Source organism: Myotis daubentonii, chromosome 11 (assembly GCF_963259705.1).
Source record: "Myotis daubentonii chromosome 11, mMyoDau2.1, whole genome shotgun sequence".
NCBI lineage: Eukaryota > Metazoa > Chordata > Mammalia > Chiroptera > Vespertilionidae > Myotis > Myotis daubentonii.
In genome coordinates, this window is record NC_081850.1 from 82,040,764 (window position 1) to 82,061,958 (window position 21,195).

The following is a 21,195-nucleotide window of genomic DNA, read 5'->3' on the forward strand; positions in this document are numbered from 1 at the left end:
TGCTGGGCAGGGCGCCTGGGGGGCTCAGGACCGGCTTCTTTTCTTTATTATTATTATTGTTATTGTTATTGATCTCGGAGAGGAAGGCAGAGGCAGAGGAGCATCCATGATGAGAGAGAACCACTGAACAGCTGCCTCCTGCACACTCCACGCTGGGGATGGAGCCCACAACCGGGGCTGGTGCCCTGACTGGGAATCGAACCCTGACCTCCTGGTCCATAGGTCATGCCAGCCGGGCCAGCAGCACACACGCTAGGCCGGGAATCGAACCCGAGACCCTTTGGTCCTTGGGTGGCGCTCTAACCATCGCGCCCTCTGGCCAGAGCCAAATCTTCCCCTTTTGTAAGGACAGCCGTGACCTCGCCCAACATAGTCCCTTTTTCAAAGACCCTCATCTCCAACACGCTGCACCCCGAGCTGCCGGGGACTCGGATTTCCGCGTATGGACTCGGGGGCAGCGTCCAGCTCGGGCCCCGCGGACCCTCCGTGAGACTGAGACGCAGGAGCTGTCCCGCAGCTGAGCGCGCCCCCGCCCCCCGCGAGTTCACAGGACACCCCGGCTCACTCCCGGCGGCAGCACCGGCTCCGGCTGCTGACACGGTCCCCAGAGGGGCCTCAGCCACACCCCCCCCTCCCCCCGCAGCGTGTGACCGCCACGCGCCGGCCCTGCATCCTGACCTGGTTCTGGTCCGTCCGCGGCGAGTGAGAGCGCGCTGCTCCCCCTACAGGGGCACGAGGGCGTTTGTTCTCCCAGGACGTGGGGGGCGCAGGCGCAGGGCCGGGGCTGGGGGGCAGGAACACACAGGGCGAGCCCCCCTGTCGCGGAGGGGCCCCGACACCCCAGCGGGCGGAGGGGAGGCGCCGAGGGAAGCTGGACCCGAGCTCCGCAGAGCCCGTGGGGTCTGGGAAGGGGCCCCGAGACCTGAGTCCCATAGGGACTGTGGCCCTGGGCAGGCGAGCAGTCAGGGCAGATCCCGCTCTCGGCCACTGGGTGGCGCTGGGTGTCCCCCCCCCACCGGGAGCGCTGGTCCTGGGGCCACCCTTTAGGGCGTGTGGGGTGGCGGTTCCCAGACCCCCCCCGAGGGTGGGGGGAGGCCCAACCCCATGGTCAGGGGCCATGGCTTCGAACCCCTTCCCGTGAGGCTGCGAGGGAGAGACCTGCCTGGCTGCTTGGTGGCGTCAGCCGGGTGGACACTGAGCCAGGCGGGTCTCCCCAGGGCACGGCTGGGCTGGGGGCCCCGCCCTGGGCAGGGGGGTCTGCCCGATGGAGCTCAGTGGGTGGAGGCACCCTTTCTGGGGGGCTGACCGTCTTGTAAGGCAGGCAGATGGGGAAACTGAGGCTGGGGCCAGGCTGATCGCTTCTCCTGCCCACTCCCCAGCTTTCTGGGCTGGGGGTCCCCGACTGACACGGGGATGTTCACAGGGGGGTGAGGTGGGGGGGGGCGGGGGTGTGTGAAGATCCAGAGCTGCCCCCTCCCAGGCTGACACCCCTCTTTCCCGGCCTCCCAGTCCACTGGTCATGGCCTCCACCCCCTGCACCCCCATGAGGCACTCAGACCCCAGCTGTGTCCCCGGCACCAGGACCAGCCCTCCCCCCAGTTCCTCCCAGGCCACACCCTCACGCTTGGACACGGCCTGCCAGCCGCCAGCACCCGCCTCCTCCGCCTCCCAGGTGACTGCGGGCGGGGCGGGCCCTGGGCCGGGAGGGGGGGGCCAGGCAGGAACCTTAAAGAGCTCCCAGGTCCCGCCCAGCGGCCAGCACTGTGGCTCCCACCATGGCCGAGACTGCCAAGCTCCAGCTCTTCGTCAAGGTGCCAGGGGGCGGGGGAGGAGGGGGTGGCTGGGGTGGGGGCTCAGGGCGGGCTGCTCTGTGGGTGCCACTGTCTCGGGGGACAGGGGGCTGAAGGGTGGGTCTCCGTGGCAGTGTCTGCGCCCCTTCCCCTGGGGTGGGTGGGCTCAGGCAGCCCTACGGGGGCTGAATAAGATGGGGTTAGCCTGAGGGGACAAGGGCCTGTGAGTCCTCCCCAAAAGGGGTAGGGGTGGCCCTGTCCCAACACCTACCTGGGCTCCTGGGCCGGGCCAGCCCCTCAGCAGGGAGGTGCCGAGCAGGCAGCCAGTGGCCAGGCCCGAGGGGAGCTTGGGGTCGGTGCCGGAGGAGGGGGGCTGGGCAGCCCCACTGGTGCCCAGACTGTGGTGCCCTCCACGGAGCTGTCAGGCCCCGGCACCCTCCCACTTTCGGGCACTGGGCGGCTGGTGCCGCAGCCTCGGTGCCCAGTTGTCCGGTGAATCATTCTGAAACCAGCTCCCTCGGCCGACCCCACCCTGAGACCAGCCTGTGGGGCCGGAGCCCAGGGCCGTGGCCTCTACCCAGACTCTTTAGGTCAGGGCTGAGGGCCAGGCCCCAGAGCCAGGGTCCCACCCCTGCCCCGTGCCCACTTCCACCCCTGCCCCGTGCCCGCTCCCAGCCTCCCAGCAGCTCTGGGGCCCTCCCTTCTCCCAGGGACCACGTCAAGGGCCCTCACCGGCCACTTGCTGAGCTCTGGCCCGGCTCCAGCCTCTTGGCAGCGGGAGGCCAGGCCCCACCCGTCGGGGGGCAGGGATCCTGGTGCACTCTCTGCCCTGACGCCCCTCCACGCCCCCCACCCGCAGGCGAGCGAGGACTGTGAGAGCGTGGGCCACTGCCCCTCCTGCCAGAGGCTCTTCATGATCCTGCTCCTCAAGGGTGTGCCCTTCACGCTCACCACGGTGGACACCCGCAGGTGAGCCCCGCCCCAGGGACCCTGCCGGCCGCTGCCCCCCGGGCCACTACCCCGCCCCCTGTGCCCACAGGTCCCTGGACGTGCTGAAGGACTTCGCGCCCGGCTCCCAGCTGCCCATCCTGCTCTACGACGGTGAGGCCAAGACGGACACGCTGCAGATCGAGGAGTTTCTGGAGGAGACACTGGGGCCCCCCGAGTGAGAACCCCGGCTCAGCAGGAGGGACACCCCCAGGACAGAGCCCGGGTGGGCGCTGTGGGGCTGGGGCAGGGGGCAGTACAAGGGCCTGACCCTCCCCCTCCCCCCTTCCCAGGTTCCCCAGCCTGGCGCCCCGCTACCGGGCGTCGGCCACGGCGGGCAACGACGTCTTTCACAAATTCTCTGCCTTCATCAAGAATCCGGTGCCCGAGCAGGACGATGGTGAGGAGGGTCAGGAGCCTTGGCGAGGGTCAGGGGGGGGGGTGGTACCTTCCAGGCCGGGTCCTCACCCAGCACCCCCAGCCTTGTACCAGCAGCTGCTGCGCGCCCTCGCCAGACTGGACGGCTACCTGCGCGCGCCCCTGGATGACGAGCTGGCCCGGGAGCCGCAACTGCAGGAGTCTCGGCGCCGCTTCCTGGATGGGGACCAGCTCACGCTGGCCGACTGCGGCCTGCTGCCCAAGCTGCACATCGTGGACGTGAGTGCGATGCGGGCTGGGTGCAGAGGGGGCGGGCAGGAGAGGCTGCCCCGGGGGAGGCCCTGACCACGCTGGCGCCCACATCACCCGCAGACGGTGTGCGCGCACTTCCGCGGGGCCCCCATCCCCGCCCAGCTGCGTGGCGTCCGCCGCTACCTGGACAGTGCGCTGCAGGAGAAGGAGTTCAAGTACACGTGTCCGCACAGCTCCGAGATCCTGGCGGCCTACCGGCCCGTCGTGCACCCCCGCTAGTGCCCCTGCCTCTGCCCCTGCCGCCACCTCCGCCCGCTCCTCCACAGCCCCACAAAGCCACCTCTGCCCCAGTGAGCACACCTGCACACCCCAGGGACCAGAAGGCTGAGGTTTTGCCTCCCCTACGCCCCCACTGCGGGCTGCTCAGATGACAGCCCAGAGTGACAGGGGCTGAGACTGATGTGGGGGGAACAGCCCATCCCCCATCCATCGGGGATGACGGGACTGGATTGGGCTCCCAAACCAGTCAGGCCAGGGCGGAGCGGCAGGATGGCCGAGGAGGGTGGGGAGCAGAGCCCAGCCGGAGCACCTAAGGGCTCCCAGCCAGTGGGTGGGGTGGCCCACATTCCTCAGCCCCACCCCAGGCAGCAGGCCACCCCCTATCTCTCGCAGGTCCTGTGTGCATGGTATGGGGTCCTCGAGGCCATGCCCTGCTGGGTGGGGGAAGAGGGGTGTGCCCCAGGGGGTGACGGAGTTCCAGTCCTGGGGAGCCCCGGCCCAACCCTGCATGGCCCTCAGCTCCTGGGCTGGCCGGGCTGTGGCGGCTGGGCCGGTTGGAGAGGTTGGCAGCTCCGCCACCAGGGACGGAGAGCCCGACACATCTGTTTACCGCCTGCGCCCACACCCAGGTGGCAGCCAGGAGTGGGGGCATGCCGGTCCCTCTCCCCAACCTCCAAGAGACAGAGCCTCGCGTGACCAGCGTTTATTGGGTGGGGGAGGGGCTTGCTCTGTGGGGGAGGTGGCGAGGCCTGGGAGGGTGCCCCTCTTCTCACCGGCCAACTCCTGGCGGGACCCCACTCTCCGCGGCAGGGTCAGAGGTCATCAAAATCGACACCACTGGCTGGTTTCTTACTGGGAGAGAGGAGGGGGTGACGTTACGGGGTGCAGAGTAAGGGCTGGGCCTTGGGCACGAGAGGGAGGGGCAGCGGGCGTCACCTTTTGAAGCCGGGGTTGATGAGCGATTCCCCGGGGCACCGCCTCCTGACCCCAGGTCCCGGGCAGCCTCTCTGAGACTCTGGGTCTGGGGGAAGCAGATGGAGGGGCCTGAATGCAGGGGGACCCCAGGGCCACCACCCCCCCTCCACGCAGACAGGGAAACCGAGTCACAGAGGAATGGGCACGCCCCGCCCCAGGCCCGGGTGAGAGGCCTCACCTGGGAGGAACTGCTGAGGGCCCCCCGGCCGCGGGCTCTTCCTGGGGCTGACGGCTGTCTCCTCTGCAGCTGCGAGGGCAGGGAGGCCAGGAATGGAGGCACCGGCAGGGGGAGCCCAGGGAGGCTGTGGGGTGCCCGCCCCGCCCCCCTCCTACCTGCCAGCTGCCGCTCCAGGCTGCACACTCGCTCCGCCAGGCCCAGCGTCAATGCCTGCAGTCGGGGGGCTGCTTCTGGGCCCGGCACTTTGGAGAGTTCAAAGTCCAGCTCCGGGGCCCCCCCAGAGAGGGTCAGGGACGCCCCATCCTCCTGAAGAGTGACAGCCACGGCTTGCCGCTGGAAGGCTGCCCTGGGGAGGGAGGGGCTGAGTGCTGCGGCCAGACCCAGCGGCCGCCGGCCTGGCCTGCCCTCCCCTCCCGCCTGGCCTGCCCTCCCTCCAGCCTGGCCTGCCCTCCCTCCGGCCTGGCCTGCCCTCCCGCCGGCCTGGGCTCACCTGAACCGGGGAGCGATGTCCTCCGCCGCACTCAGGCCAAAACGGGCTTTCTGCGGGGGGTGGGGGGTGTCACCATCTGCACGAGGCCCAGTCCCCCCAAACCTGCCCGACCTCGGGCCCCCAGGACCCCAAGCTAATCTTAGGGCGAAGCCTCAGAGCCCGGGCGAGGCGTCCAGACCCCCGGGGGACCCAGACCGCCCCTCCACCCGCGGGAGGTCCGGGAGGTCGGGCGGCCAGCCCGCCCAGGACCCGTTACCCACGAGGGCCGCCAGGCTGCCGGGCGGGAAGCCGGTGCTCCAGAGCTGCGCGGCGTCCGTCACGCTGCGGGGAGGGACTGTCAGCGGCCCCGCCCGCCGCCCGCCGCGCCCCATCGCCCCGCGGGCCCCGCCACTCACTAGAGGCTGAAGCCGCCGGGGCCCTCGGCCCCGCCATCCTCCTCCTCGCAGTAGCACACGAAGCGCGGGGGCCCCGGGCCCGGCGGTAACGTGCAGAGCGGCACCGGCAGCGGCGGCCGCGCAGACATGCTCCCTTCCCGGCACAGGGGCCCGGCTGCGCCTGCGCGGGCGAGAGGCCGGGTGGGGGCGGGGCCTACACTCGTGGGCGGGGCCTGGGCGGGGCCCGTCAGACCTCAGACCGCGTGGGGCAGGTGGAGCTTAGGGCGCGGAGGGGCATTCTCTGGGCGGGGCTGAGTCATGAGGCGGCGACCAGGGGGCGGAGCTATCTCGGGGGTGGGGCTATGGGCGTGGAGGGGCGGGGTTTACTCACGGGGCGGGGACTAGGGGCGGGGTTATATTAGGGGCGAGACTACGCCGCTGGGGGCGTGGCTTAGTGCGCGGGGCGTGGCTCCCGTGGGCTGTCGGAGCTGGGGCTGTGCAGCGCGGTGGCCCTCACTCCCCCGCGCGCCCGCCTTCCCCCCGTGAGCCCGGGGTTCCCGCCTTCGCGTGCAGATCCCCGCCCCGGCCCGGCCTGTGCCTCTTCGCCCCTTGCTGGTCCCGGCGGCCTCTCCGTGGCCTCCACGCCCAGTCTCTCGCCTCCGGGAGGTATTTCTCACGTTGTCCTTAGATACAAACCACAAAGCTTCCAAAGCTGCACAACCCACAATGCAGATGTGAATAAAGTACGTTAACCAGCGCCCAAGGCTTCCTGCACGCGCTCATCCCTCCTCCCGGCGCCACTGAGCCCGGGGTCCCCACCAGGACGTCCGCTGGCAGCCAGCACTGCCCAGGGCCCCAGCCCGCGGCCCCATCAGGGAGCCCTGCCCACCTCCTCCCCAGGAGGCCACTGGATCCGATGCAAATGGCCACCACATGGAGAGCGGGCTGAGTCCTAATGGCCTGCAGCCTGGCACCCGCAAGGGGCCTGGGTCCCCTCCTCCTGTGTCAGGGGCCCCTCGGTTCCTGCCGGCTCACATCTGGCCTCACACTGCCCAGGTCTAAGGCCTGGCCCAGGTGGGAGCATGGGGTCACTCACGTGGAGTACCCCAACTTGAGGGCCAAGTCGCCGTGAGACCACAGGCATCTTCCTGCTGTCCTTGGCGTCCAGGAAGCCCGGGTCATCCGACATCACCCCAGCCGTGTACCAGATGCCCTGGGACTGGAGGGAGGGTCCCGGGAGAGACATAGGCAGCCCCCTGCCCGAGTGCACCCTGACCTGAGGTGAGGGCGGCCCCGACCGGTCCCCACCGAGGGCCTGAGGAATTGAGGGGCCTGCTGCCTTGGGCCCCGAACGGCCGGGGGCCGGCTCAGTCCAGCCTGACCACACCGTCTCTGATCCAGAATCAGCTCCTATGGGAGAGGGCGTCCCGGAGGAGGGTCCCACCTGGCTGGCATCCAAGTCGGCCTGGACGGGGACCTGGGCCTGGCCTGGGGACACCCCGCACAGGGCCTTCATGCCCAGGAGATGTCCTGAGGCACTGGCTGGCCCCCTGGCAGACCCACTGGGATAGGTCGAGGTCAGGTTTTGGCAGCAAGGACCGGGCCCACTTCTGGCACTTCCTCCTGGGGGGGCCGGATGCCGTGTGGCAGGGGCAGGTGTGGTCCTGGCAGGCCCTCGGGGTGTTGGCCCCCGTCTTCAGCTCAGGCACAACCCCCCACTTCCCTCCTCCAAGGAGCCCTCTCAGAAGCTCACCCTCACCTCTGAACCTCACAGCCCCGGGTGCCGTGCAGGGCCCGCTGAGCTCTGCCCGGCTGGGCCTGTGGGCAGGCTGGTGCTGCTGCACATGTGGGGACAGGCAGGGCCCAGGACAGGGGCCTGAGCATGCGCCCAGCCAGGAATCTGGGTGAAGCAAGTGTGAGGGGCAGGCTGGGCGGGGACCACACCCCTGTGGGGGCCAGGGGCCTGGGGCGGGGCAGACAGGCAGGGCTGTGCTCCGAGGCCCACGGGGTGTGTGGGGGGGCGCTGCGGGCAATTCCTTGGAGCTGTGCTGACCTCTGACCTACCCCCCCCGCCCCCAGGGTGCCCTGCAGAGCAGAGCGGGTGGGGGAGTCAGGATCCCAGGGAGCGGCCAGAGCAGGCCAGGGCGGCGACAGAGGACCGACTCCAGGACAGACAGACAGGAGCCAGAAGGCTGAGTTGCTTCTAGATTTTATTGTCAGAGGCAGGATAAAGCCGAGGGGGCGGAGTGGTGGTCGGGGAGCCAGAGCTGGGACTTGGGGTCACAGAGAGGATGGAGCAGGGCAGGCGGCCAGGGCCTGAGGGCTGGGTCACCTGCCTGAGAGCAGGAGGGGAGCTGGAGCAGCAGCCCGGACCTGCCCCACCCGGGGGTCTGCAGCCCGCCCAGCGCCCAGCTGTCCAGGCAACAAGGGAGGGGAAGCCCCTCAGCGTCTCCTGCAACCTCCCCACCAGATCCCACCCCGGTCCCAGCTCCTCCTGCCTCGCTGAACCCCAGGGGAACCCCCACCCGCTGGGACTGGCCCCTGCAGGCCAAGGGCCCCCCCTTGCACGGAGGGTGGGGTGGTGGGGGAGGCCAGCCTGCAGCCCACTCACCTACTGCTGCTCCTCCAGGCACTTATCTGCCAGGAAAGACGGAGGGAAGGCGGGTGGTCAGGGCCTGGGTCAGGGCCACTCCCCCACCGCAGCCCCGGGGAGCTGCTGACCCCCAAAACCGTGACTCCATCACTCCCACCCCTCCCCCAGCCCCTGCTGCAGACCAGCTGCCTGGCCCCCAAGGCCATGGGCACTGGGCCTCGGGGAGCCCACGTCCGAGCCCCAGTGGGCTGCTGCCCCGGGTGCCCACGGCACCTGCCCCCCACCGGGCTGGAGACCCCTGAATCCTGGGGGACGACCGGGACCTGGCCCACACGCCGGGTGCTTGGTGAATCCGGGGGCTGCAGGCCATGGTGGGGGGGAGGACAGTGGCCCCCACTGTGTAAGCCACGAGGCTGCTCAGCGGGCGGTCTGGCCAGATGACCTCCGACCCTCGGCCTCCCGGAACCGCCTGCCTCTAATCTGACTGCACCCCCTCCCGGGGATTAGCGCCCTCACCCGTCTTCGGCAGGAAGACAATGTCCTCCTCTGTGAAGCCCTTGGCCCGGGCGAAGGTGGTGAATTTCTCCTTCACGGCAGCCCGCGGGGTCTGGGTGCGGCCTGGGCAGGACGGAAAGCCAGAGGTCTCAGCGCTGCCCCCCTCCGCGTGGGCGCGCCCCGGCCCCTCCCGGGGAGACCTGAGGCCAGGCTGGGGGCCGGGGGAGGGGGCGGGGGCGGGGGGGGGGGCGGGGGAGAACGCACTGTAGAGCGTGGCCATGTGGAAGCCGTGGTCTCCGGAGCCCACGGCGTAGAGCAGAGCGTACTCTCCGTAATCCGTCTCCTCCACCCACACGTCCTGCGAGCTGCCCCAGTCTGTGGACAAGATGACCACAGTGGGCGACCCTGCCCGACCTCTGGCCTTGGGAGGGGGCGGGAAACTCCCCTCTGGCTGCCTTCCCCGCCCTCCCCCTGCCTTCTGCCTGCACAGCCTGGGAACTCTGCCAGGGGCGGGGGAGGGGGCCCCCATGTTCCCCAACCAGGATCCTGGGGGGCAGCAAACACGCAGGCTCAGAAAACAAGGGGTCAGGATGCAGCCACCAGCCCTCTGCTGGTCGGAGGAGGAAGGAGACCCGGCGGGGAAGCCATCCTCCCGGGAGAGGTTGGGGTGCTGCGTGCCTGCCCGTCCAGCAGGGTAGGGGCCACAAGGTCTGGGGAGACTGGCCCGGCAGGACTGGCTCCCGGGTGGGTCCCGGGTTCTCTCCCGAGTAGGGGGCAGGTCCAGGTCAGACACTGGGAGGGCCTGCTCGGCTGGGGGTCGCCCACAGTGCGTCCCCAGGGCCCCACTCACGCAGACTCGTGTAGCTGTAGCAGCCGGGGGGGCCCGCTGGCCGCAGCAGCAGGCTCCGGGTCTCACACCGGTCTTTCCTGCGGGCAGGTCACCTTCTGTCAGGGTCAAGTGTGGGGGGTCCCTAGACGGCAGCCAGCCGCGGTGGGGCGGGCTGGGCCCTGTGGGGAGCTCTCGGCCCGCCGCCCTGGCCCCCGCCCCCGTGTGGCACCTGAGGAAGGTGGTGGTGAGGTTCAGGACGCCGTCCCCGTCCCCGGGAGGAGCCGGGGCCACCACGGCCGAGCACATGGACAGGGCGGCCTTCTTCTCCCGGAACCAGCTCGTGTTGGAGGCGAGGCCCGCGGTGAACCAGCGCCCCAGGAACTGCGGGGAGCGGCCGCTGCCCAGTCAGCCGGGACCCTCTCAGGCCCACGGGGGTGGGCACCCTGCCCCTCCATGTCCCGTGTCCAGTCCGCCCCACCCCGGGGCAGGCCTGGTCCAGCCTCCTCTGCCCAGCTCTGCCCAGTACAGCTCCTCCCTGGAGCGTGCAGCAGAGGGCGCTGGGCAGTTTCGGGGGGGGGTGGCCACTGGGTGTCTGCGACACTGGACACTCCGGGGAAGGGGCGCAGGGCGGGCGGGAGGACAAGCACCACCGCGTCCAGGGTGTCTGTGGCTGCCCTGTGGGCCACCCCGTGCGCCGTCCTGAGTGCCGTCCCTGTCTGCGTCCCCACATCCATCCGGGGCCCCATCCTGAGCTCCGAGGGGGGACTGTTTGGAGGGGTGGCTGGCGTGTCTGCGTGTTCCGTGTGACACTCGTGGACACGGGCGGTGGATACTCATCTCCTTCCTGGGGGAGGGGCAGCCCTCTTCCCAGGGACACAGCCCGGGGCAGAGAACACCCCCTTCCCTCCACAGAGCCCTGTCCGCCCTGGGGACCGGGCGGGGGAGCACCTCACCTTGTCCTGTTGGAAGTTGGGCTGCACGGAGGCCTGGGCCCGGGCCGGGGCCTGCAGGACACCCAGGGCCCCCAGCAGGACCAGCGCCAGCCACAGGGTGCGCGGAGCTGCCATTCTCCCGGGCTGAGCGGCGTCGGAGCCTGGTGCCAGCAGCGTGGGCCGAGCGGGGGAGGCCGGCAGGACTGGCGGGAGCCCTGGGAGACCCCTATTTATGGGCCTGGCTTGGCCTCCGCCCAGGGCCAAGGACAGCCCACGAGGCGCGTGATGCCGGGCGAGCAGGATTCGGTGACCAGCCCAGCGGCCGCTCGCCCCCCGCCGGCTTCTTATGTAAGAGACTCTGATCCGGACGGGCCAGGTCCTGCCCTGGGGGGCTGGGTGCGGGCAGAGGCCCCTCAGTGCCAGCCCTTTTCCAGAGCCAGAACACCCCCTGGAGCCCGGACGGGGGCAGGGGACCCCCATCCTGCCCCGGGGGCGTCCGGCCACTGCCCGCCTGGGTGTGGGATGTGCTGGACATTAGGGTGGGGGGCCCCCCTGTCACCCCCCCCCCCCGGAAGCAGAGGTGCCGGGTCCTGGCACTGCCTCCTCTCACAGCACAAGGCAGGGGGACGCTGAGGGTGGCCGTTCCCAGCCGGGGGGAGCCAGATGTTGGCCTCTGAGGAGCCCGCGGGCGGCCTGGCGCAGGGGGAGGACGCAGGGGGCTGACCCGGGCGCACCCCCAAGGGCAGCCCAAGAGGCATGTGAGCTGGGCTCAGCGGCCCAGCAGAGATGAGGCGGCCATTTCCCTGAGCGGCACCTGCCGGGGGAGGGCTGGGGGAAGGCGGCCGCTCGCCTGCTGCTCTGGACCCTGGGGTGCGAGGAGCTGGCCTCGTCCTCGGGAGGGTCCCCCAGGCCAGCCCCAGGCCAACCCGCCTCTGCCAGAGGCTGGAGAACAGCCAGGGCGGGGGGGGGGGGTCCCAGCCGCGGGCAGGTCCCCCCGCGGGGCTGGCCCTGCAGGGCCCGCTGTCTCCATCCCTGGCGGCTGCTTGCTGGCCGTGCAGGGCCTGCTGGCCGTGGGTGGGACACGCAGCAGCTTCACAGAAGGGTCCAGGGACTAACTGCACAGACACAGGCTCGGCCTTCGGGCACGGCGGCTCCGGAGACTGGCTGACCTTCGCCCGGAAGACCAGCTGGACAGGACCAGGCGGCACACACCAGTTTGACCAGTTTTGAGGCCCTTGTCGGAGCGGGCCCTGCGGGTCTGCGCACAGAGCCCTTCCCGCCCCCGCCCTGCATCTTGCTCTGCTCTCCTCTCCCTCCTTCTGAAACCCGGGCCCCGCCCTGGCGTGCGGTCAGCTGGTTGGGTGTTGTCCTAAGGTTGCCGGTTCGATTCGCTGTCAGGCGCGCAGGGGGCGGCCGTCGGTGTCGTGCTCACATCCCTACTGCTCGCTCTCCTTCTCCCTGCCTCTCTCTCTAAAAACCAATAAAAAGTCATTGAAAAAACAAAACCCCGTGCCCGGGCCGGTGGTGAAGATGGTCTTCGGGGTGGAGCCCTCTTCTCCGCAGGCTGCTGGCTCTGGGATAAACGCCTTCCCTCCCACCAGCGCCTGCCTCTCCTTGTTGGCATTCCAAGCGGCAGGGAGCCAGCCCTGGGCTCAGCATCCTAAGGGCAGGTCCACCCCTGTGGTCCCGAGGGCCCGGCCAGGCGGGAGGGAGCCCCGCCCGCAGGGGGTTAAGAGAGGGCCGACATCGCCGGGTCCCGGAGCCCGGTGCTCCGGAAGCCGCCACCCACCCCGTGGTGGCCTGGTGTTCCTGCCGGCTCCGCCTGGCACCCAGTGTTTATGTCTGCTGGGGGAGGGGCATGGGGACAGATGGAGCGACAAGGACGGGTCCGCCAGGGCCAGGCCCGGGGACAGCTGTGCCTGGACATGGCCTGGCCCTGGGGGAGGGAGGCAAGATGCTTGCAGGGCCCCAGAGGAGGCTGGGCGAGAAGAGGAGTGAGGACAGTGGGGAGGGGGTGGGCCGCCCCCCCAGGCCTGGCTCCCCCGAGCTGGGACCCCCAGAGCCTGGGCATCAGGCAGGGGTGGGGCCGCGATCTGGGTGGGTTCCTGGCTGGAGGGATGGGGTAGCAGGCAAGGAGTGGAGGGCGACGGGGGGAGGGGCGGGGGGGCGCCTGTCCTGCTTGGGCCTGGCTGGACACAGAGGAGCGCTGCCAGGTGGTGACAGGCGGGTCTGCAGTGGTTCCTCCGCCACCAGATGGGGAAATGCTGGGGGGTCCCCCTGCTTCATGTGCCCCCTCCCCATCCCCAGAAATAAGCAGGTCGACCAGGGATCGGGGCTCTGAGCGTCTTTATCGGCAAAACCATCCCTGGAGGGTGAGGTGGGCAAGCTCAGACCACGCCCAGGTCACGCCCAGGTCACGCTAAGGCCACCCCCACTCTGTCCTGAACCCCAGCAGGCTCAGCCACCGCCATGAGCTGTGCACAGACCTGGTCATCCCCAGATGGTGCTGGGAGGGCCTCTTGGGCACCTGGACCCCCTGCCCACGCCGCCCTGGGGAGGGGCCAGGCCGTGGAGGGGCACAGGGAGCTGGGGGTGCTGCATGGCCTCTGGGACCTGGAGACACACTGGGGAGCAGCCCCCGGAACCCCGAGGTGAGAGCTGAGCCCCTGAGATGCAGGTGGAGGCGGATGTGTGTGGGGACCAGAGACAAGGCCCGCCGTGCCCTGGGGTGGGGTCTGCCTCCAGGGGAGCCCAGACCCCCCCCCCGCCCCCGCCAGCCCCGGGGCAGGGGGCAGCTCGGCCAGCCTCCATGGGGCAGCCTGGGACCGTGCTGAAGGGCACAGTGGCTTCGGGGTCACTTGCTGCCCAGGGTCTCAGAGTCCTGGCCGTGGAGAGGGTGGAAAGTCCCAGCTCCCACTAAGCCGGGAACCTGAGAAATAAAACTTCCTGCAGAAAAGCTTTCTTCCTGCCAGACATTCCTCTGTCCAGCGGGAGCTTCCGAAGACACACAAAGAGACAGTGTGTCCCCAGCAGAGGCGAGGGGGGCGGGCACCTGCGTGCAAATGCCTGTGTGTGCACGTGCATGAGTGTGTGCGCATGTGTGCATGTGTGTGCATGCCTGTGTGTGTATGCACGTGTGTATGCATGTGTGCATGCATATGCATATATACGTGGGCATACATGCATACGTGTGTGCGTGTGTGTGCACGCACGAGCATGAACAGTGGAGACAATGTTCCCATGTCCCCATCAGCCCGGAAACTGTAGCTCCCACCTCGGCTGGAGGCGAGTGAGGTGCGGGGGTGGGAGGCAGGCACAGCCTCTCCTGACCGCCCAGCGAAGGGGGTGGTGGCCTTGGGCCTGTGGAGACACCATCAGGCCAAACGCCCCGTGGGGACAGGAATTTGATCGGCCGCTGGGCGGGGCGGCGGGCTTGGGGGGGGGATCTCGGCGGGACCCGCGCTGGTGGTGTTTGCACAGGTGCCTGGCCCTGCCCGCTCCGAGTGGACGGCTGCCCGTGCCCGCAGCGCTCGTGAGACGTCCCAGCTGAGTCCGCATTTCAGAAATGGGCACGACACGGGCTTTTCTCAGAAAATCAAACCTGAAGCGATTCATCGCCAGCGGCTCTGCCCGGGAGAGCGGTGCCCGCGGGGCCGTGTGGGCGGGCCACGCAGGAGGGACCCCGACGTGGTCCAGGCCCGGGACCGGGTCCCGCTTGGCCCCGCGTGTCTCCATACACTTGACCCAGAAGCCCAAGGCGTGATGCCCAAGGCACTCAAAGGGGCGTGGGGTGCAAGAGCAGCAGACACCCCGTTATGGCCACACTGGGGCTCGGGATGGGCCCGCCTCCCGCCAACCGAGGAAAGAGCAGGAAACATGTCCGCGGAGAGACCGCGCGCGCGCCCACGTGCACAGCCGCGTGACCGACAGCCGCACGCGGGAGCAGCCGTGTCCACGGACGGAGGAGAGACGGACAAACACGCGGCCTCCCGCAGCCGGACACTGTGCAGCCACGGGGGGTCCTGCCACCGGCCACACCGGGGAGGGCCTGGGGGACAGGCCGTGGGGTGCACCCGCCACAGGACCATCCGTGGGACCCACTCTGAGGAGGTCCCTGGAGGAGTCAGACCCACTGGGGCCGGGGAGGCGGGGCCGGGAGGCGGGGCCAGGCCGGAGGGGCGGGGCCGGGGGCGGGGCCAGGGTGGGAGGCGGGGCCGGGTCGGGGAGGCGGGGCCACGGAGGGGAGGCGGGGCCAGGCCGGAGGGGCGAGCCCGGGGAGGCGGGGCCAGGCCGGAGGGGCGGGGCTGGGACAGGGAGGCAGGGCCAGGGGAGGCGGGGCCAGGGCGGGGAGGCGGGGCCAGGGCGGGGAGGCGGGGCCAGGGCGGGGAGGCGGGGCCAGGCCGGAGGGGCGAGCCCGGGGAGGCGGGGCCAGGCCGGAGGGGCGGGGCTTGGACGGGGAGGCGGGGCCAGGGCCGGATAGGGAGGCGGGAGGGTGTTTCCCGGGACAGAGTCGGGGTGGGAAGAGGGAAAGTTCTGGAGAGGCTGCCCCGCACACACCGTGTGAATGTGCCCGATGCCACTGAGCTGTGCCCTCAAACACGGTGAAACGGTTAAACTGGCCCGGCCGGTGGCTCAGGGCTGAGAGTCACCCTATGAACCGGGAGGTCACCCTTGGATTCCCCATCAGGGCGCAGGCCCAGGTGAGGCTCCATCCCCAGTGGGGGGGGCGGGGGCGGGCAGGAGGCAGCTGGTCCATGATTTTTCTCTCATCATTGATGTTTCTCTCTCTCCCCTCCCCCTCCCCTTCCTCTTTCTGAAATCAATAAAAAAAATTAAAAACGGTAATATAAGTAAATTAACAATAAAGAGAAAATGATGTAATAAAGGAATTAATCCTAAAAGAGAGGGCACAGGAGCAGCTGTCAGACAAGGCGAACCCCCAGATGCCACCGCCGCACGCTCCCCCCACCCCCCAGGGCTCCTGCCACCTGCTGCCACCTTCCCACCCGCGTGGGCGGGAGTGACGCCATGTGACCTCTGGGGGGGCAGGGGGGCGTCTTCCGAGAAGAGCTCCTCTGTGCTCGGCCGGCCACGCGGAGGAAATGGCCAGCGCCCAGCCACAGGCTCGCGGGCTGTTTCCTGCTGAGTGAGTGCTGGGCAGGGACAGCCTGGCACGGGGTCACTTGGTCTTCCCACAGGTTTTCCGGTAGCGCGCCCAGTCTGAGGGGAGACAGCAGCTCAGGACCAGGAGGGCGGGAGTGGCCGCTTCCCAGGGAGCAGGAGGGAGGAGCAGCTGATCCGGGAGGGGCTGCGGCGGGAGGAGGGACTCAGTGGGAGCAGGGGGCCCAGGACGAGGGGCCCAGTGGGAGCAGGTGGCCCAGGAGGAGGGCCCAGTGGGAGCAGGTGGCCCAGGAGGAGGGCCCAGTGGGAGCAGGGGGCCAGGAGGAGGGCCCAGTGGGAGCAGGTGGCCCAGGAGGAGGGCCCAGTGTGAGCAGGTGGCCGGGAGGAGGGCCCAGTGGGAGCAGGTGGCCCAGTGGGAGCAGGGGGCCAGGAGGAGGGACCCAGTGGGAGCAGGTGGCCCAGGTGGGAGGGGCCCAGTGGGAGCAGGTGGCCCAGGAGGAGGGCCCAGTGGGAGCAGGGGGCCCAGGAGGAGGGCCCAGTGGGAGCAGGGGGCCAGGAGGAGGGCCCAGTGGGAGCAGGGGGCCAGGAGGAGGGCCCAGTGGGAGCAGGTGGCCGGGAGGAGGGCCCAGTGGGAGCAGGTGGCCCAGTGGGAGCAGGGGGCCAGGAGGAGGGACCCAGTGGGAGCAGGTGGCCCAGGTGGGAGGGGCCCAGTGGGAGCAGGTGGCCCAGGAGGAGGGCCCAGGTGGGAGCAGGGGGCCCAGGAGGAGGACCCAGTGGGAGCAGGTGGCCGGGAGGAGGGCCCAGTGGGAGCAGGGGGCCCAGGTGGGAGGGGCCCAGTGGGAGCAGGTGGCCCAGGAGGAGGGCCCAGGTGGGAGCAGGGGGCCCAGGAGGAGGACCCAGTGAGAGCAGGTGGCCGGGAGGAGGGCCCAGTGGGAGCAGGTGGCCCAGGAGGAGGGCCCAGTGGGAGCAGGTGGCCGGGAGGAGGGCCCAGTGGGAGCAGGTGGCCCAGGAGGAGGGCCCAGTGGGAGCAGGTGGCCCAGGAGGAGGGCCCAGGTGGGAGCAGGGGGCCCAGGAGGAGGACCCAGTGGGAGCAGGTGGCCCAGGAGGAGGGCCCAGGTGGGAGCAGGGGGCCCAGGAGGAGGGCCCAGTGGGAGCAGGTGGCCCAGGACGAGGGCCCAGGTGGGAGGAGGGCGCAGGCGCTACCTGGGATGTCTGGGAAGACGATGTTGGCCTCCGACAGGCCCCGGGCTGTGAGGAGGCAGAGGAATTTTCCCAGCGCCTCAGTCTGAAGCGCCCACGCTCTGACTGCAGCCCAAGACACAGCGTGGCCTTAGCCCTGGGGTGGCCCGAGTGGTGGACAGCCCCGCCCGCTGGTGTGGCCCCAGGCCCAGCACACAGCCACCCCCCCCCCAGCCCCCCCCAGCCGCGGGGAGGCTAGAGGACGGGAGGGGCTCACACAGCAGGTGGACCCTGAGAATGCTCCGGTGGCTCGACCGCCTGCGGGAGCTCGTCAGCGCGAAGGTGCCGTAGTCCGTTTCGTGCACCCACACCTCCTCGGTGTCGGTCCCGAGCTCTGGGGGGCGCAGCCCGGTCAGGGGGCCCCCGGCCAGCGCCCCTGCCTTCCTCCCCGCCCACCGTCTCACCCCTGCTCTTCTCCACTGAGAACACGCCAGGCTGGGCTGTGGGGATCAGCACATACGACCAGGTGACGCAGCGCTGGCCCCTGGGGGGAGAAGGGCAGAGGAGGGCAGGCTCCGGGGGCCTCCCAGGAGAACGCAGCGCGGGGTGGGGGTGGTGAGCAGGGCCCGGCAGGCTGGGGCTCGGCGGCCCTCCCGGGGGTGCGTGGCCACCCGTGCCTTTCAGGCCACCTGCTTCCCCTGAGCAGCCAGGCGTGAGCTCTGCCTCCTGTCGGCGTGGCTCGCCCACCCCCTTTGCAGCCTCTGCCCCGTCCACCCGCCGACCACGCCTGTGGGCCTGGAACGGGGGTGCAGTGAGGAGACAAAGAGCCCTCTCTGGGGGGGCCCCGGGAGAAGTGGGGGAGGCGGTGTGGCTGCCGGTGCTGGGCCCTGCGCCTCCCGCACCCGCCAGGCCGGTGGCCCGGCCAGCAGCGCAGGGCCTCCTGCAGGGAGCTGCTGGGTGTGCGGAGTGGCCAGTGCAGCGGGGCCTGCGGTGGGAGGCGGCTGCCCGAGGGCTCCGGGTTCCCTGCCCCCTTCATCCACCTGCAGCCGGAACCGAGCTGGTCAAGTCAGGGGCCCCGGAGTCCCAGGGCCGTGGGGGGCCGTGCTCCGGGTGGGTTGGGGCCGGACGCCGAGGGCAGCCCCTCTTGGCCCCTAGGGACACCCGGCTCCGCAGGACACGCCAGCCTCGCGTAGCGTCTTGCTTTACGTCCGAGGGACCCAGAGGCCTTGGGGCCGCTCCTCCTCTGCGGCCCCCACAGGGGCTGCCCATCAGGGCCCCCTCTCCTCCAGGGGGGGCCCTCCATCCGGGCACAGCCCCTGGTCCAGGAGGCGCACGTGACTCAAGAAGACCCATCGGCCCTGGCTGGTCTGGCTCAGTGGATAGAGCCTGCGGCCTGAAGGGTCCTGGGTTCGATTCCAGTCCAGGGCATGTGCCCGGGTTGCAGGCTTGACCTCCAGTAGGGGGCGTGCAGGAGGCAGCCGATCCATGATTCTCTCTCATCACTGATGTTTCTTTTCTTTTTAAAAAATGTTTTTATTGATTTCAGAGAGGAAGGGAGAGGGAGAGAGAGATGGAAACATCCTCCTGGGGCTCATCCCCCGGGACATGCCCTTGGCCGGATCGAACCCAGGACTCCTCAGTCTGCAGACTGATGAAGCTCTATCCACTGAGCCAGACCAGCCAGGGCATCATTGATGTTTCTCTCTCTCTCTCCCTCTCCCTTTGTCTTTGAAATCAATAAAAAATTACTTAAAAAAAACCCAAAAAAGACCAAGCGGAGCTCATGGCCTTGGTGGCCTGGAGGCGCCCTCTCCTGGGACTGGGACCCTGAGGGTGGCGGCTCAGGCCACCATCCTGTCCTGGGAGGTGAGAACCTGCCTGCACAGGGGTGAGGAGCAGGCAGAGCTGAGAGGGGATCTGGGCTGCTGGATCCAGCCGAGCCTGAAGTCCGTAAGCCCTCGGGCTGAGTCTGTGTTCTGGCGAATGCCGCCCTCTTTGGGGTCCCCCCCCCAGGGCTGGGTGTCCCAGCATTAGGAGGCCTGGGGGGCCTGAGCTGCGGGGCCGTTGGCTTCCGGGCACAGGCCGGGACCCTCACTCACCGGATCATGGCGTAGGTCACCTCAAGCTGATTTGTTTTATTTTTCTCGAACGTCGCGGTGAAAGGGCTCAGCAGGGACCTGTCTGCCCGGCTGTGGGTGCTGCCCGCCAGGCCCAGCACGAACCACTCTCCCTGAAACTACAGGCAGCTGGGCTGGCAGAGCCCAGAGGCCGAGCCCCCCTGCAGGCCCGGCCCCCTGTGGGCTGCACCACAGAGGCTGGGAGCTGGGGGCCCCTGGGGCAGGCAAGGCGGGGACCCTGGCCAGCTGCGGCCTCTCTGAGGGACTGGGGTGGTCCCTTCGCGGGGACCGTCCGGGCTGCAGCACGGGGTGCGGACCCCGGAGCGGTGGCCTCCGGTGGAGCTCAGGGGTCTCCGCGGGGAAGGGGGGTCTGAGAGCCGGTCCCCCGTTTGTGCAGGGCTGGCTGAACTGGACCCCCAGGCCTTGCCCATGCCAGCAGGGCCTGCCTCTCCCTGCATCCTGCCCGCTGCCGCCCCCTGGCACCCCTCCAACCTTGTCCACCTCGAAGCCCTGCATGATCTGGATGGTGGTCGGCCAGAACTTAGGCGGAGGGGTCATGGCCTCCAGCAGCGCGAGCAGCACCCACAGGGCACACAGAGGTCCCATCCGGCCGCTGAGAGAAGTGGCCGCGAGTGCTGGCGACTCAGCTCCCCTCCTATGGGCCCCGCCCCGCAGCCCCCCTGGGTGTGCAGCGCCACCCCCAGGCCTGGCCGCAGGGGAGTGGGTGCAGGGCCTGGGGGGGCTGAGGCGGGCCCTCCTCAGATCTGCCCACTAAAGACGGGGGGCACCTGGGTCTTGCTCGGGGAGGGAGGTGGCAGGAAATGGGGAGGTGCCTCCCAGGTCCCTGGTCCTGGCCTCCTCCTGAACACCGTCCCCCCATGTCCCCCCCAGCTCTGACCCCCCTTCCGAGCGCCAGGCCTGTGCCAGGGTGGAGGACAGAACGCACCAGGCCAGGGACATGGCCCTCGAGTCCCCAGGCGTCAGAGCCACGGTGTTCTTGCTGCAGGGACACGGTGCAGTGCCCGGCCTGCCGCACCCACGCTGCCCGCACGCCCCAACCCGAAGTCCCGCGGGTGCCGGCCGGGGGGAGGGGGACAACCTCCAGCGACTCTCAGCTCAGGGAGGGGGCCAGCTGGGCCCAGTGGGGGGGGCGCCCACACACTGTCCTGGGGCAGGAGGCCAGTCAGGGGTACAGGTGGCTCTGAGCCTGCAGGCCCCCCCCCCCGCCCCCAGCCCCCCCAGAGGAAGGAGCCGCGGGCAGTGGGCCTGTGGGTGCTGGACTCCACACCAGCTGGGAAGACTGTGTCCCCGACCTGTGAACCCCTGTCCTAGGCCACCTGCTCCCCCGCGGGGTCCCGCTGTCCTGGGCCACCTGCTCCCTTCGCTCACACTCAGCCTTGGGCAGCCTGTTTGAGCAGAAGCCCCAGCCAGACACTCAGAGAGCCCAGCCCCCAGGCCCCTCGGGTCATCCGCAGGCCCTGGGACAGGAGGGCGGAGCCCGCGGGGCGATGCCCCCTGCCTGGCACTCGCTGTGCCCGCTGGTCAGCAGTGTCTTCCAGGAGATGGACCCATGGGGAGAGAAGTTCCCGGTCATGTGACTGTTTCCCCTGACGTTTCAGAGGAACCTCACTCTCCCCCTCCCACCCCCCCAAGGCCTGGCGTCCCGTCCTCCCCCCCCCCCCCCCGCCCCACACGGCCAGCCCCTCAGCCTTGCCAGGGGACACCCCTCCCAGGGCGGGCGCCCCGTCCACAGGCGCCCTGGTGAGAGATGGGGCGCAGTCAGCAGCGTGTCAGAACGGGGACAGCGGGCCCTGCACAGGGACCCCGTCTCCCGGCCGCTCAGTACAAAGGGGCCATCGATTCCGGTGAATGGAGCCCCAGGCCCGTGCCCTCGGGCAGCGCCCGCTGCTGAGTAAGACAGTAAATGTGTTTCCGAAACAGGGATTCGCCCGGAGCTACTGCTGTCTCGCCTCCGCATCTGAACATGTGATCAGAGCTCGGGAAGCACTTTTAAAAGATATGTTTTTGTTGATTTCAGAGAGGACGGGAGAGGGAGAGGGAGAGGGAGAGGGAGGCATTGTGATGAGAGAGCGTCCTGGATCGGCCGCCTCCTGCACGCCCCCCGCTGGGATCGAGCCCACCCCCCGGGCCTGTGCCCTGACCTCCTGGCTCATAGGTCCACGCGGAGCCACGCCGGCCGGGCAGCAACTGTGCGTCTTCTCTTCC

General features: G+C 69.8%; 4 protein-coding genes across 10 annotated transcripts; 1 reads left to right on the forward strand and 3 right to left on the reverse strand.

The window, feature by feature from the left end:
* Positions 1-1,669: 1,669 nt before the first annotated feature.
* On the forward strand, positions 1,670-6,460 carry CLIC3 (chloride intracellular channel 3). The gene is made up of 6 exons (XM_059658639.1): positions 1,670-1,811; positions 2,650-2,759; positions 2,830-2,955; positions 3,071-3,177; positions 3,259-3,434; positions 3,528-6,460. The coding sequence occupies exons 1-6, from the start codon at positions 1,776-1,778 to the stop codon at positions 3,684-3,686; spliced, it is 714 nt and encodes a 237-aa protein (XP_059514622.1). The 5' UTR covers positions 1,670-1,775; the 3' UTR covers positions 3,687-6,460.
* PAXX (PAXX non-homologous end joining factor) lies at positions 4,374-5,901 on the reverse strand. 7 transcript variants are annotated; one of them, XM_059658636.1, is made up of 7 exons: positions 5,725-5,901; positions 5,590-5,650; positions 5,330-5,379; positions 4,995-5,185; positions 4,840-4,908; positions 4,623-4,707; positions 4,374-4,534 (listed from the first exon to the last, which is right to left on the reverse strand). In XM_059658636.1, the coding sequence occupies exons 1-7, from the start codon at positions 5,850-5,852 to the stop codon at positions 4,456-4,458; spliced, it is 663 nt and encodes a 220-aa protein (XP_059514619.1). In that variant the 5' UTR covers positions 5,853-5,901; the 3' UTR covers positions 4,374-4,455. The 7 variants fall into 7 exon arrangements, with proteins under 7 accessions (XP_059514619.1, XP_059514620.1, XP_059514618.1 ...); XM_059658637.1 differs by having other exon boundaries at positions 4,374-4,538; XM_059658635.1 differs by having other exon boundaries at positions 4,840-5,185; positions 5,725-5,860.
* A 1,436-nt stretch (positions 6,461-7,896) lies between the features above and the next one.
* Positions 7,897-10,766, reverse strand: PTGDS (prostaglandin D2 synthase). Its single transcript, XM_059658641.1, has 7 exons — positions 10,574-10,766; positions 9,850-10,001; positions 9,642-9,718; positions 9,056-9,166; positions 8,813-8,914; positions 8,315-8,340; positions 7,897-8,039 (listed from the first exon to the last, which is right to left on the reverse strand). Exons 1-6 carry the CDS (start codon positions 10,685-10,687, stop codon positions 8,315-8,317), a joined length of 582 nt encoding a protein of 193 aa, XP_059514624.1. The 5' UTR covers positions 10,688-10,766; the 3' UTR covers positions 7,897-8,039.
* A 4,885-nt stretch (positions 10,767-15,651) lies between these two features.
* Positions 15,652-19,575, reverse strand: LCN12 (lipocalin 12). The gene is made up of 6 exons (XM_059656248.1): positions 19,462-19,575; positions 18,952-19,088; positions 17,317-17,396; positions 17,130-17,246; positions 16,877-16,978; positions 15,652-15,772 (listed from the first exon to the last, which is right to left on the reverse strand). The coding sequence occupies exons 1-6, from the start codon at positions 19,573-19,575 to the stop codon at positions 15,732-15,734; spliced, it is 591 nt and encodes a 196-aa protein (XP_059512231.1). The 3' UTR covers positions 15,652-15,731.
* Positions 19,576-21,195: the final 1,620 nt, after the last annotated feature.